At 41.2% G+C, this 16,026-nt stretch overlaps 1 protein-coding gene across 3 annotated transcripts in view; it reads left to right on the top strand.

The window, feature by feature from the left end:
- The window catches only part of lactb2 (lactamase, beta 2), a 40,262-nt gene extending 30,353 nt beyond the window's left edge, over nt 1–9,909 (top strand). For all 3 annotated transcript variants that reach the window (XM_043689203.2, XM_087985960.1, XM_087985961.1), the window contains 2 exons: nt 648–729; nt 9,596–9,909. In XM_043689203.2, coding sequence (XP_043545138.2) covers nt 648–729; nt 9,596–9,636 — 123 coding nt within the window. In that variant the 3' untranslated portion in view covers nt 9,637–9,909. The remainder of the gene's footprint in view (nt 1–647; nt 730–9,595) is intronic.
- The last annotated feature ends 6,117 nt before the right edge of the window (nt 9,910–16,026 follow it).

Raw genomic sequence — 16,026 nt, 5'->3', positions numbered from 1 at the left:
CTGACTTAGACTTCTATCACCTCTCTTTCGTTATTGTTGGATTGACATCCTGGAACTGCCTACTTAATTTTTGAGGCACTTTCACCAGACAGACTACAGCAGTTCAAGAAGAAAATCCACCAGTAGTACCTTTTCAAAGACAACTAAGAATGGACATAAATATTGGCCTTGCCAATTATACTCTCATCTGAAGACTAAATCTTGTTAACCTAACACAGGCAATTCGCTCTCATCCTTTTTAGATAAAACAGATTTAGTTCAATCTATAGCACTTGGACGCAGTAAGTTCTCTCCAATGTCCTGGTCAGTATTTATTCCTTAACCAATATAGTAAAAAGTATTATCTGGTTACTGCATTGCTATTTGTTGGGCATCTGGGATCAAGTTGACTACTATTGTTGCTGTATTACAACAGTTACTAGGTGCTGAACTTACTGAATGTAAAGAACATTAGGACATCCTGAGGTTGTGAAAGATGCTATATCAATGCAATTTTTAAATTCTTCCTTTGTCAACATGGAATTGGATTTAAATTGCTCAGACTAATCATTTCAAATTTGAATAATTTTCAAACCATTTTTTAAATAAACGTAATTGTGTTTTCTTAGTAGAATGCAAGATTTAATGGACGATTTCTTGTCCAATAGGATACTCCAGCACATTTACATCAAGCAGCTGAAGTTAATCTCACCCACCACCTGAAAAAGTTGGGAAAAGAAGGGAAAATAAGTAAGTGTTCTCAACATTGATGATTAAAATACTGGAAACTTGTTCTCGTTACACTAGTGTTCCCAGGTTGAGTAGTTATGAGGTCTATCTACATTTTAGAACTCAAGACAGTAACTACCAAACTAAATGATTATTGGGCAAAATCACTGATCCACTAGAAGGATATTGATGACCATTAATCCTGGGAATCAGTCTGTGTGAATGCGGATAGGTTTGACTAAATGGAAGATTATGATCCTTCCCTTGATAATCAAAGTCACAAGGAAACTGGTGCTAGAGCATGCTTGAATCCTTTTAAGGTTGAAAAGACATACAAAGCTGTTGGATAAAAGCAGGATTTAAGTGATATTTCAAATCCTCTTAGGAGTAAAATAGATGAATAATGACATGGCACATCTGGGATCAAGAGTTCTGTCAGTAAGAAGTTAAATGGTATTATTCTTTGTCAGTTTCCTCTCCGAACAGGAGCTGGCCATCTTGATAATATACACTGATACACTTCCGTGCTGTAATATAGCACAAACAAGAGTAAATGGTTCACTAAGTGGCCACAGGTAGTAGCTTAGTTGTATGTATGTTCAGTGGAGGAAAAGGCTATTTGTTCCTGGCAAATCCAAAAGTTATTTAACAAACTAACAATGAAAGCAGGAACCTCTTTGTCAATGTAACAGCTCATTACATCACTTCACAAGTGTCTGTCACATAACAAACGGAGATTTAACTTGGTTTTTAATCACTTTGCCAGGTTGTGTAATTAATGCAAACTATTATTTAACATCCTTTGGCAATTATTTGAATAAATTTCTTTTTAATGTGCCGAGCTTTGCTGTCAGCTGCCCGTAATGTTATGGCAGGACTCTACGTAGTGCATTGTGGCAGGTTTCCTCAAGGTTCAAAGATTCCACCCATGTAACCATAGGTGTTTCCAAAAGAGCACAAGAAAGAGGAACAGGAGCCTGCTCCACCATTCCTTCGCTTTTTAGCTGATTCGACATTCCTAATATCTACTTTGTTGCATTTTCTCTATCATCCTGGATTCCCCTGCTGATCACGAATCTATTTATCTTAGTCTTAAGTATACACGAAATCTCTGTTCCCGCAGCTCTATATAGTAAGGAGTTCCAAAGATACCAATCTTCTGAGAGAAGAAATTCCTCCTTATTTTAGTCTTAAATTGGCAGGAAGTGACAATTGTACATTTGAAGTGGCTCAATTAGCCTCCTGATGGATGATGATTTTGCCAGTTTTCTTACTGCTGACACAATGACACAGCAGCAGAAAAAGATCAGCTATCTACCTACCCCCCCCCCCCCCCCACCTCCCGCCTCCAAATATAAACAACAGCCCAAATCCCATAATCCTATCTTCTAACCTGTGCCTAAAAGGCACAGAAAATTCTGCTTTTCTTTGCAGTCTAATTCAGCCGCATCTAGATTACTGTGTACAGTTCTGGTCACCACATTGGATGTGGAGAGGGTACAGAGAAGGTTTATGAGGATGTTGCCTGGTATGGAAGGCACTAGCTATGAAGAGAGGTTGAGTAGGTTAGGATTGTTTTCATTAGAAAAAGAAGATTGAGGGGGGACCTTATTGAGGTTTACAAAATCATGAAGGGTATAGACTGAGTAGATGGCGATAAGCTTTTTCCCACGGTGAAGGATTCAATAACGAGAGGTCACGCTTTCAAGGTGAGAGCTGAAAAGTTTAAGAGGGATACACACAGCAAGTACTTTACACAGAGAGTGGTAGGTGCCTGGAACGCGTTGCCAGCAGAGGTGGTAGAGGCAGGCACGGTAAATTCATTTAAGATGAGTCTGGACAGATGCATGAGTAGGTGAAGAGCAGAGTGCTCCAGATAGTTAGGAAATTGGCGATAGGTTTAGACAGTGGATTTGGATTGGCTCAGGCTTGGAGGGCCGAAGGGCCTGTTCCTGGGCTGTACATTTTCTTTGTTCTCTTTTCTTTTTTCTTTGTTCTGTTTGTAATGCAATAAACTGTTCCATTGATTACTACATCTCCATAATGCAATAGTCCTGTCTCCATCCTCCCCTTCTGCATGCAGCAGTACAAATTGCTGACATTCATTACCACCTTAGCAAAAACCAGATCTGCAGACTAAATGATAATAATTACAATCCAGATTGTATGGATATAGCTTCTATTTTGTATCATATGTGATTTTTGAATATTAAATCTAATCAGTTTCTTTAGCAGAAGTGAGAGAAGTTGCTGTGTCAATATAACCCTTAGACCTGCGATCATCCTTACATAGGTACTTTCTGTTTTGAGACCTGGAAGAGAAAGCTGATAGCACATATCTCTTTGCATCTGTGGTGGTGAAGTTCCCATCCCAGTTAGTCTGGATGTTCATATGCTCCATCCATACTGTGCTGTAATGTAGAGAAACCATGGTATCACTGATTTGAATGGTGTACTTTCCTACCATATGTATCACATTTCCAGAGGCTACTTCAGAGTAGCTGCACATCCATTTGATTTGATTTATTACTGTCATGTATATCAAGGTACAGTGAAAAGTGTTTTGTGCGTTACAGGCAGATCATACTGTACAAGTGCAGCAGGGTAACAGAATAGAGTACAGGATATAGTGTTACAGATGCTGAGAAGATGCAGAGAGAGATCAAAATTAACATTGAAGAGCTCAATTCATAAGCCTGATAACCACGGGAAAGAAACTGTTTTTGAATGTGTTAGTATGTGCATTCAAACTTTTATATCTTCTGTTTGATGAAAGAGAGTGGAAAAGAGTATAACCAGGGTCTGAGGGGTGTATGATTTTGTTAGTTGCTTTCCCGATTCAGCAGGAAGGAAAGGTGAAGTGAATGGATGGGAGGATGGTTTGCTTGATGGACTGGATTGTAGTCACAACTCTGTCGTTTCTTGCGGTCTTGGGAAGACCACTTGTCAAACCACACTGTCTGGGAAGCCAGGGAGGAGTTTGCAGACCCTTTGGCTTTGATCTTTGTCGTCATTGTCCAGAGGAATACTGCCACAAAAATGGAGGATAGCATATGTTCTTCCCTTGTTCAAGAAGGGGAGCAGAGACAACCCTGGTAATTATAGACCAGTGAGCCTTACGTTGGTTGTGGGTAAAGTGTTGGAAAAGGTTATAAGAGATGGGATTTATAATCATCTAGAAAGGAATAAGTTGATTAGGAGTAGTCAATATAGTTTTGTGAAGGGTAGGTCATGCCTCACTAACTTTATTGAGTTCTTCGAGAAGGTGACCAAACAGGTGGATGAAGTAGATGTTGTTGATGTAGTGTATATGGATTTCAGTAAGGCATTTGATACAGTTCCCCATTGTAGGCTATTGCATACAATACGGAGGCATAGGATTGAGGGTGATTTAGTGGTTTGGATCATAAATTGGCTAGCTGAAAGAAGACAGAGGGTGGTGGTTGATGAGAAATGTTCAGCCTGGAGTTCAGTTACCGCAAGGATCTGTTTGGATCCACTGCTGTTTGTCATTTTTATAAATGATCTAGATGAGAGCATACCAGGCTGGGTTAGTAAATTTGCGGATGACACTTAAGGTCAGTAGAGTTGTGGATCGTGCTGAGGAATGTTGTAGGTTACAGAGGGACACAGATAAGCTATAGAGCTGAGCTGAGAGGTGACAAATGGAGTTTAATGTGGAAAAGTGTGAGGTGATTCACTTCGGAAGAAGTAACAGGAATGCGGTTAATGGTAAGATTCTTGGTAATGTAGATGAACAGAGAGATCTCGTTGTCCTTGTACATAGATCCCTGAAAGTTACCACCCAGGTTGATAGGATTGTTAAGAAGGCATATGGTGTGTTAGCTTTTATTGGTGGAGGGATTGAGTTTCGGAGCCATTAAATCATGCTGCAGCTATACAAAGTTCTGGTGCGGCTGCATGTGGAGTATTGCATGCAGTTCTGGTCACTGCATTATAGGAAGGATGTGGAAGCTTTGGAAATGGTTTAGAGGTGATTTACTAGGAAGTTGTCTGATATGGAAGGAAGGTCTTAACAAGGAAAGGCTGAGGGAACTGAGGCTGCTTACGTTAGAGAGAAGGAGGTTAAAAGGTGACTTAATTGAGACATAAGATAATTAGAGGGTTTGATAGGGTGGACAGTGAGCCTTTTTGCTCAGATAATGGCTAGCATGAGGGGACATAGCTTTAAATTGAGGGGTGATAAATATAGGACAGATATCAGAGGCAGTTTCTTTACTCAGAGTAGTAGGGGCGTGGAGAGGCCTGCCTACAACAGTAGTAGACTCACCAACTTTAAAGACATTTAAATAGTCATTGGATAGGCATATGGATGAAAATGGAATAGTGTAGGATAGATTGGTTCCACAGGTCGGCACAACATTGAAGTCCGAAGGTCCTGTACTCCGCTGTAATGTTCTATGATCCATTGAAATAGGATGCTTTCTGTGGTGCACCTCCAAAGATTTGTAAGTCTTTACAGACATACTGAATTTCCTTAGCCTCCTGAGGAAGTAGAGGTGCTGTTGAGCTTTCTTGACAATAATGTCAGCATGGGTAGATCAGGACAGATTGTTGGTGATCGTCATTTCTAGGAACTTGGTGCTGTTAACCATCTCCACCTCAGCATTGTTGATGCAGATAGGGGCCTGCCCCTGACTCTACTTCCTGAAGTCAGTGACCAGCTCCTTTGTTTTGCTGATGTCAATGGAGAGATTATTGTCTTTACACCATGCCGCTAAGCACTCTATCTACTTCCTACACTCCATCTCGTCATTGTTTAAGATCTGACCTACAACGGTGGTGTCATCAGCAAACTTGTAAATGGAATTGGTGCAGAATTTGGTGACAGTCAAGTGTGTGTGTTGTAAGGAGTATAGTAGAGAGCTGAGTGTGCAGAGTTGAGAGTATGGTGCTGGAAAAGCACAGTAGATCGGGCAGCATCTGAGGAGCAGGAGAATCGACGTTTCGGCCAAGAGCCCTTCATCAGCAATGTCTTGTGGGGCAGCAGTGTTGAGGATTATAGTGGAGGAAGTGTTGCCGCCTGTCCTTATTGCGGTCTGTTGGTCAGGAAGCTGAGAATTCACTTAGAGGGGGGAGCAGAGACCTAGGTCCCAGAGTTCAGAATTATGGTGTTGAAGGCAGAACTACAGTCAATAAGTAGGAGCTTGATATAGGTATCCTTGTCATCCAGATGTTCCAGAGGTGACTAGGGCCAGGGAGATGGTGTTTGTTGTGAACCTGTTGCGACAGTAGGTGAATTACAAGCCAGCAAGGCAATCTGGGAGGCTGGATTTGATGTGAGCCATGACCAACCTCTTGAAGTACTTCATAATTGTGGATGTCAGAGCCACCAGGCAGTATTCATTGAGGCACTCTGCATGATCTTCCTTTGGCACTGGGATAATGGTCTTCTTAAAGCAAGCGGGGACTCTAGGCTATAATAAGGAAAGGTTGAAGATGTCTATGAATACTCACACCAGGTCCACGCAGGATCTGAGCGTGTTCTGGACCTGTCGCTTTCCGAGGGTTCACCCTTAAGAAGGTCGGCCTAATATCTGTGGTGGTGACTGAGGGTAAAGGTGCACTCTAGGCTGATGGGACAAGTGGCATCGTTTCACTGCCCTTCTGTTCCAGGTGAGTGTGGAATGTGTTGCGCTCACTGGGTAGGGATGTGCTGTTGCCCACGGTTCTGTTCAACTTCGTTTTGTAGCCTGTTATGCTGTGTAAGCCTTGCCTCACATGATGGGTGTCCATGTGGGTTAGTCTGCATCTCAAGCTTAGTTTGCTATTACCTCTCTGCATCCCTGATGGCGCTGCGAAGGTCGTATGGATTTCCTGTGTAGGTCAGGGTCGCCTGACTTGATTGCTGCAGCCCTGGACTTCAGTAGGGGGTGGATCTCCCAGTTCATCGGTGGTTTTCAGTTGGAAACATTCACATCCTTCTTTTAATAATAGCATCTGTGAGCTGGTGTGATGTGTATTTACTTCCCAGCCAATTTCTTTCTCCTCATGTTTCAGTCCCAGTTCCATCTGATCACTTGTGGCTTTCTTTTGGGGATAAAATTCAGAAGTCTGAAGTGCAAAAAGACTTGGAAGTTCTAGTCCAGGATTCTCTCAAGGTAAACTTTCAGGTTGTGTCAGTAGTCAGGAAGGCAAGTGCAACAATGGTACTTTATTTCGAGAGGACTTGAATATAAACACAGAGATGTACTCCTGAGGCTCTATAAGGCTCTGGTCAGACCACATTTGGAGTATTGTACACAGTTTTGGGCCCCATATCTCAGGAAAGATGTACTGACCCTGGAGCATGTTCGAGGAGGTTCACGAAAATGGTCCCAGGAATTAACAGCTTAATGTATGAGGAATGTTTGAGGACTCTGAGTCTACATTCGGTGTTTAGAAGGATGAGGGGGGGTCCAGTTGAAACTTACAGAATACTGAGTGGCCTGGACAGGCTGGATATTGGGGAGATATTTCCAATGGTTACGAAGGACTCTGATCCGAGGGCACAGCATTAGAGTAAAGGGAAGACCGTTTAGAACGGAGATGAGGAGAAACTTCAGCCAGAAAGTAGTGAATTTATGGAATTCACTGTTACAGGAGGCTGTGGAGGCCAGGCCATTGAGTATATTTAAGACTGAGATAGATAGGTTCTTGATTGTCAAAGGGACCAAGGGTTACGGGGAGAAAGTGGGAGATTGGGGTTGAGAAACCTATCAGCCATGCTTGAATGGCTGGGTAGAACTGATGGGCTGAATGGCCTAATTTCTGCTCCTATGTCTTATAGTCTTTTGAATGAGTGTTGCATGGTTTGGTTTGCAAGCAGCTAAAGTGGTATGGTATCTTGAAAGATGAAGCAGAATCCTATGACAGCCTATAGGATTCCTGATGAAGGGCTTATGCCAAAACGTCAATTCTCCTGCTCCTCGGATGCTGCCTGACCTGCTGTGCTTTTACAGCACCACACTCGACTATAGGTAATAGATGTCATAATAGTTCACCACAAATCCGAGGACTTCCCCTTGTACATTTAGAGCATGTCCAGCACTAGTGGCTGCTCTTGTTACTCCAGGTTGTCTTGTCCATGAAAAGGAAAGTTTAAATTACAATTTGAATACTGTGAAAACATGCAAAATAAATAGAGCCAACATTTCCTCAGGAGGAGCTAAGTCCCAGCATTTAGACTTTGAGGGTCCTAAGAATTCATGACAAAGCAGCAGGAGTGCAGTGACACGTTTCTTTGATGCCTTCTCTAAATAGATGGCTCGCTGTGCTCTCTATGGCTCTCTCTGAATGCAGGGATGGGAGATCTGCAGCCTCACGGGTGACTGCTTCTGAGGCTGCAAGGAGAAATAGGAGAGTCTTCACAAGGGAAGGAAAGAAAAGATAAACATGCATTTATGTTGTTTTTTTCACAACGGCTGGGTATTTCGGAGTACTTTACAGGCAGTGGAGTACTTTTTGAAGTGCAATCACTTCTGTAATGTAGGAAAAGTGGCAGCTAATTTACATTCAGCAGACTCCTACAAATGTCAGTCTGTTCTTTTGTGATGTTGCTTGATAGGTAAATGTTGGTCAGGATACCAGAAATAACTCCAATAGAACAAAAACCTGCAGATGCTGGAAATCCAAAACAAAAATTGCTGGAGCAACGCAACAAGTCTGGCAGCATCTATAGGTACAGAGCAGAGTTAGTGCTTAACAAAACAACAACAAAGAATTGTTTTGGAAATCCAAAACAAAAACACCGGGCAATGTGGTGTCTCAATGGCTAGTACTGCTACCTCACACACTAGGGACCCGGGTTCGATTCCACCCTTGGGCGACTGTCTGTGTGGAGTTTGCACATTCTCCTTATGTCTGTGGGTTTCCTCCGGGTGTTCAGATTTCCTCCCACAGTCCAGAATGTGCAGGTTAGGTGGATTGACCATGAGAAATGCAGGATTACAGGGATAGGGTGGGGGGGGGGTGTGGGTAGGTTGCTCGTCAGAGAGTCAGTGTGAACTCGAAGGGCTAAATGGCCTGCATCCACATAATAAGGATTTTATGATGATTCTATGAATTGCTGCAGAAATGCAGCAGGTCTGGCAACATCTTTGAAGAGAATCAGAGTTAAAGCTTTGGGCCCATTCTGAAGAAGGGTCACTGGATCCAAAACGTAAACTCTGCTTTCTCTCCACAAATATTGCCAGAACTACAGAGTTTTTCCAGCAATTTCAGAACCATAAATAACTCCCCTGCATTTATTTAAAAGTCAGAGTATTTCTTTTCCCTGTTGGGACCAAACAGTACAATAACTTGCACATTTAGGACTTTGATTACTTTCTTTGGGATCATGCTTTATATTATTTGTTGTGATGATGAAAATAGCTGAGTAGTGAGCCCTATAGTAGAAGCTAAGATGATGCCATGTTTGATCTCTGATCTGTGCTAGATTGACTGATCGTGAGCTCAGTCAACAGTGATAGCTCTACAGTTTACCACCGTCAATTTGAGGAGGAGACATTTGGTGAGTGTTCCCAGTGAGTGTGCAAAGCTGTCACATGGAACCTGCACCACCTAATAAACCTGTTACATGGGAATATCACTTGGACAAAGTTACTAAAAAAAAACTTCCCTCACAAGTCTTCATTGCAAGGCATCAATGATTTGGCACTGGAGCAAACACTAGCAGAGAAGGTTTTCAATAAATAGTTTAGAAATGGTACATTCTTTGCTTTGTTCGAGTGATAATTTCAGTGATTATCTTCAAGAAATGATTTAGGGAAGCAATATTTTGTTACTGAATTATGGACAATATTTAAGTCTGCACAGTTCAGCATAGATTCAGTGCAGTAATTTTCAGTGTTGTAAACAAAATTAATCAAATCATTTTGTCTTACAGCCCAAGCTGATACAACTCATAAATGGAAAAGCAATTTGTAATGCTTCTCCACCCACTTAAATGGATAAAATGGATTTTTGTATCATTTTCAAAAGGTTACATGGATTTTTAAAGATTTAATTTTGCCTTAAATGCTATATTTGGGTTTTAAAACAAATGCTGGAAATGCTTTCTGTTGAGGGAAAACAGGCACGTTTCAGGTCAGTGATCTTTTGTTAAAACTGTATTCTATTTTGTTGGGTTTAACGTCAGAGAATAAAGTATGCTGCATAATGCATTGGAGGAGAATTTCCAAAGCAGTTTACCCCAAAGAATTGAGTAAATGACTGAGTTATTTTGTCAAAATTTTCACAAATATAGCGGGGGAATTCTATCAGAAGTTCTATAATACTTATTCAGAGTAGTGTTGTAATTTTGTAGTTTGTTACATGACAGATTACAAGTTATTATATCCATTGAGCATAATTCTCATAAGTCTTCAAACTAACAACTATGTAATTAAATCCTTTGTACACTGCATTCCACATTAAATCTGTAAGTACCACATTAAACCTTCAAGTAATCGGTAAAACAAGCTGTGATTTTTTTTTCCTTAATGGCTGAATTAAGCAATTTGTAGTATTGACTTAGTGAAATATTAAACTCCCCAACAAAAACAGTTGGCTTTTAAAAGATTGAAATTTCAACCAGTCATAGCACTGAGCTTGTTTTGAAAGTAACACTTTTATTTTTGACCTTGCTGAACATATATATGTATAAATTGCAATCAGTTTGTATTTACTCAGCACTGTTAAAATATCTCTGTTAAAATTGTCTCTTTGCTCAATTGCTGCATTTAAAAGTGATTGCTACTAAAACAAGGTTAAATATATTTATCACAATGATCAGAGGGATGTTGGATTGTTAGATGGGTGAATAAAAAGCTCAGCGCAATAAAACATGGAGACAAGGTAAAAACAAGTTATTAATGTGGAAGACCATGTAGAAGGGTGTAGGTTTGCTCGCTGAGCTGTAGGTTTGATATCCAGACGTTTCATTACCTGGCTAGGTAACATCATCAGTGGCGACCTCCAAGTGAAGCCGTCACTTGGAGGTCACCACTGATGATGTTACCTAGCCAGGTAATGAAACATCTGGATATCAAACCTACAGCTCAGTGAGCAAACCTACACCCTAAACCTCAACCTGAGCTAAGACCTTCACAAACCTTGCGAAAACCTATGGGCGCAATACGCTACAACTGGCCCGAAGATGGGAAAGGAATGCCATCCAAGGCTTCACTTGGAGGTCGCCACTCATGATGTTACCTAGCCAGGTAATGAAACGTCTGGATATCAAACCTACAGCTCAGCGAGCAAACCTACACCCTAAACCTCAACCTGAGCTACAAAACCTTCATAAACCTTGCGAAAACCATGTAGAAGAATGTTAGAGAAACAGAAAAGAAAACAATAAGAAATGCAAGGAAGAATCAAGATGAACATGTAAAGAAAACATTCTTTGAAACAGGTGAAGAAATTGAGGTCTGGTCTCCTTCGCCAACTGTATGTATTGCTTGTACTGGAACTGTACTGCTGCTTTATTATAAACAGTATCACCTTTAGCCTACTATGAGATCATTACACTTGACGTTACTTTTGTCTACAGCTGTCTGTTTTATTCATATAGCTATCTGATCTGGTTAACAGAATTGAACCTCCATATTTACACAATTTTTCAATTGTATGGCCATATCTGCAAAGATTTCTTCAACCCATTTACTTTATTGAGATATCATTCATATGTAATTACTTATTTTATGAAATGTATGATTGAATGTACACTAAGATATTTTATGAGTCCATTTGGAACTGAAACTGTTCATTTCCAGTGATAGTTAATGAAATTGCTTCAAATCCTAATTATGGCTTATGCCATAACGTAATATTTCTGGGGTAAAGGGTTAAATATATTTATAATATATAGCCAACTTACATTAGTAGTGCCCCAGGAGATTACAGACAATTAAACTCTAGAGAGAGAAGATTCGATGTTCTGTGCTAGATTTAATGATATAAGTAGTTAGAATTTTATTAAAAACATAATATGAACAACAGCCGCGATTAAACATTCCCCCTAGATCTTGCTAACAACCTAGTTTCTTCCAACCTCCACTTATATAAGAACAAAAGACTAAGCTGTTTCCACCATAACAGAGAAGGTTGGGTGACTGGGATACCTGGCTTGGTCCTGTGTTGTTGGTCACTGGGATACCTGGCTTGGTCCTGTGCTGTTAGGTCACTGGGATACCTGGCTTGGTCCTGTGTTGTTGGGTCACTGGGATACCTGGCTTGGTCCTGTGCTGTTAGGTCACTGGGATACCTGGCTTGGTCCTGTGTTGTTGGTCACTGGGATACCTGGCTTGGTCCTGTGCTGTTAGGTCACTGGGATACCTGGCTTAGTCCTGTGTTGTTGGGTCACTGGGATACCTGGCTTAGTCCTGTGTTGTTGGGTCACTGGGATACCTGGCTTAGTCCTGTGCTGTTCGGTCACTGGGCTGTCTGGTTTGGTCCCATGCTGTTGGGTCACTGGGATACCTGGCTTGGTCCTGTGTTGTTGGGTCACTGGGATACCTGGCTTGGTCCTGTGTTGTTGGGTCACTGGGATACCTGGCTTAGTCCTGTGCTGTTCGGTCACTGGGCTGTCTGGTTTGGTCCCATGCTGTTGGGTCACTGGGATACCTGGCTTGGTCCTGTGTTGTTGGGTCACTGGGATACCTGGCTTGGTCCTGTGCTGTTCGGTCACTGGGATGTCTGGTTTGGTTCCGTGCTGTTGGGTCACTGGAATACCTGTTTTGGTCCCGTGCTGTGTACAGGTTCCTGTGTACTAATGGTCACATTGCTGGGAAACCTGTAGATTTACTGTCAAGGACTAGGTTTTCAAGAATAGACCCAAATTACCTGGTGTTTTCCCAATTCCAGGCACCGACCAATCATCATGCATATGTTTATGGTTGGTGGGCTGCACTCCCCAGAAAAGAGAAATACATTTGGTTGGTGGCTAGAAGGTAGGGTCGATGAGATGAGTGGAAGGGTGGGGCTGGGAGGAAAGTCGGGTGATGGGAAGGGAGGTCATTTGAAATTGGAGAACTCAATGTTGAGACCTTCGGGCTGTAGGCTGCCCAGTGGAAGATGAGGTGTTGTTCGTCCAATTTGCAATCTGATTTGAGGTGTTGTTTTGGGAATTTGGGTTCGAATCATGCCATGGTAGAATTTGAATTCAATAAACATCTGGAACTAAGAGCCTAATGATGACCATAAGTACATTGTCAATTGTCAGGAAAACCCCATCTGGTTCAGTAATGTCCTTGAAGGAAGGAAATCGGTCATCCTTATCTGGTCTGGCCTACATCTGACTCCAGACTCTCAGCAATGTGGTTGACTCTGAGCAGTTAGGGATGGGCAATAAATGCTGGCCCATCCAAAGACACTCACATCCCTGAGTAAGTTTTTAAAAAGTCCCCAACAGAGTCTATGGAATTTTACTGAAAACCAGTAGACAGCCTAGTCTCAGAAATAGAGACAGGGAGGTTGAGGGAAGGAATGGAAAAATTGGAGGTTAACAAAGTGAGAGAGAGGTGGAAATTAATCACAAATTTTCCAATTCTGGGCAAGAGCAGGAAGCTTCAGTAATACAGCCGGTCAACATATCATTTGTCTCTGAGTGTGGAGCTGGCTATCCATTAGACACAATGTCTGCTGTAGTTATTTTAGGAATCATTTGCAGTCATAATTCTGAAAACCTTCAGCTTTGTTTGCTCAACTGTAAGCCTATACAAAGCAACAGATGAATTAAATATGGCAACATTACAGCCAAATATGACTCTAAACTAATATTTCCAAACTAATATATCAGCAGAAGGTCTAAGACCAAATACAGCAATCTAGGTTTGTTCAATACTCTGCGTCAGTTGTATGACACTTTGATCTTTTACTATAAATTCTGTGTCTTATGATCCAGCCCCACTAGCTACCTGATGAAGGAGCAGCGCTCCAAAAGCCTGTGCTTACAAATAAACCTGTTGGACTATAACCTAGTGTTGTGATTTTTAACCAAATACAGCACTCAGCTAAGATGAACTGACTAGTTACAGACAGAAAACTGAACGTGACCTAATTATAGGTGACTTTTTAACCACACCAGATGTTACATCTCCCTACTGAATCTTGAGACAATAATTGTCATGTTCTAAAATGGGTCACAGTGGGCACTCCAGAAGGTGACTCAACATCACCTTCTCATAGACAATGAGGGAAGGGTAATCAATGCTGGCCTAATCCCACAGGTGAAGAAAATTTATAGGTTAACTATCTGGATCCACACTGTCCATGTTTCCTTACCTTTGCCAGTGATTAGCAAGAACACAAAATATTTGCTGCCTTCGCAAAAATCGTTCCCATTCTAAAATGTGTGGTCTTACTGGTGAAATTATCCCCTTTCCTTTCTAAGCAATCTGGTGTTATCTTTTATGGTGTAGAGAGTGGAGTTATACTTGGTCAGTGAGCTCAGTTACTGATCCAGTGCTCACCAGTAGGTTGTTGATCCGAGTAGGTGAGGAAATCACTAGTTTCTCCAGTAAACCAATTCAGAAACTTTATCGGCAGATGGACTGTCACTTTTGGGATGGGATGTTATGAAATTTTGCAGGAAGGAGATTCATGCCTCTTCTAATTCCTGAGGAATCTTGTTTGAACAAAGGTGACTTATAGAGTTAAACAGATCAGAAACAACTCATCCATGCCAACCAGATATCCCAACCTAATCTAGTCCTATTTGCCAGCACTTGGCCCTTATCCCTCTAAACCATTCCTATTCACTTACCCATCCAGATGCCTTTTCAATGTTATAATTGTACCAACCTCCACCACTTCCTCTGACAGCTCATTCCATACACACACCACCCTCTGCGTGAAAAAGTTGCCCCTCAAGTCCCTTTTTTATCTTTCCCCTCTCAACTTAAATCTATGCCGTATAGTTCTGGACCCCACCCCAGAGACTTTGTCTGTTTATCCTGTCCATGCCCCTCATAATTTTATAAACCTCTATAAGGTCACCCCTCAGCTTCCAATGCTCCAGGGAAAACAGCCCCAGCCTATTCAGCCTCTCCTGTAGCTCAAATCCTCCAACCCTGGCAACATCCTTGTAAATCTTTTCTGAATCCTTTCAAGTTTCACAACATCCTTCTGATAGGGAGGAGACCAGAATTGCACATAACATTCCAAAAGTGACTTATCCAACGTCCTGTACGGCCGCAATATGACCTCCCTACTCCTATACTCAATGCTTTGACAAGCCTTCTTCACTATACTAACCACCTGCAACTCTACTTTCAAGGAGCTATGAACCTGCACTCCAAGGTCTCTCTTGTTCAGCAACACTTCCTAGGACTTGTTTGGCAGCATCCAGCAACGATCCTTTTAAGGATCACTGTTTAGGATACTCAATACATGGTGCCAGTGGAATTGAGCATGCAAGTCTGTGGCTAACAGCTTTTCCTGCTGAACAACAGTTGTCAAATTCTCAAGTAAAATCTGATAAGTGCATCGATAACTGACGTAAAGGAAACCACTTAAAGATACCAGTTTGTAATTGATGTCATCTTGGGGGCAGTATATCTTCTTGCTTATTTCCGGTAGAATCTTTGCACACGTTCAAAATTAATGCCGCATTTCTCTTGTATTTTTCCTGCTTGTGCTAAAGTTTAAGTAACCATAATATTATGTCAATATTTCTGCAGTGGAAAGTAAAGTGTTGTAGTTCTGAGTAAGTACTTTTCAAAATTCTGATCCCCCAATGAGTCCACTGTAGAAAATAATTAATCAAATGCTGTTCTCCTGCAGCTTCTCTTCTAAAGAAGGAAAATAATTCTGGGTAGAAGCTGTCTACTAGTGAATTGATAATGAGCACCAAAAACTAATTTTAGGTAGATTTATATAGCAATTATAACATAGCACCAAGCCATTTGGCTCAACCTACCTATGTTGTTGGTGGTTCTCCATACAGTAATCATGACTGTTCAGTTCTCATATCCCTTTTTTCCTTAACACTCTATTTAATCATCAATGTGGATGTTGTACCTAAGCACTATGTTGTCCACCTTCATACCCCGTCTAAAAATGTTTCTCCTGTTTTCTACACTATACCTCTTACAGTTAACTTTGGATATGACTGGAAATAAATTGTTTCTATTTATTTTGCCTAATTCATTCTTAACTTTAAATACATTAACCAAATCATCCAATGTTCAATGCAAAATCAGACCAATTTTTAAACGTCTTTTTATTTATATTTCTCCATATGTAGCATCATTCTAACGAATCTGTGTTCTCCCCTTTTATTACCTTATCAGCCTTTCAAAATCGTACACTGTACTCAAGCTCCAAAATTGTTTA

This window comes from Chiloscyllium plagiosum, unplaced genomic scaffold (assembly GCF_037043375.1).
Source record: "Chiloscyllium plagiosum isolate Xiang-an unplaced genomic scaffold, Cpla_swu_hap1 HiC_scaffold_4, whole genome shotgun sequence".
NCBI lineage: Eukaryota > Metazoa > Chordata > Chondrichthyes > Orectolobiformes > Hemiscylliidae > Chiloscyllium > Chiloscyllium plagiosum.
The sequence above is the reverse complement of the archived record's forward strand: the minus strand, read 5'-3'. Positions and strand labels throughout refer to the sequence as shown.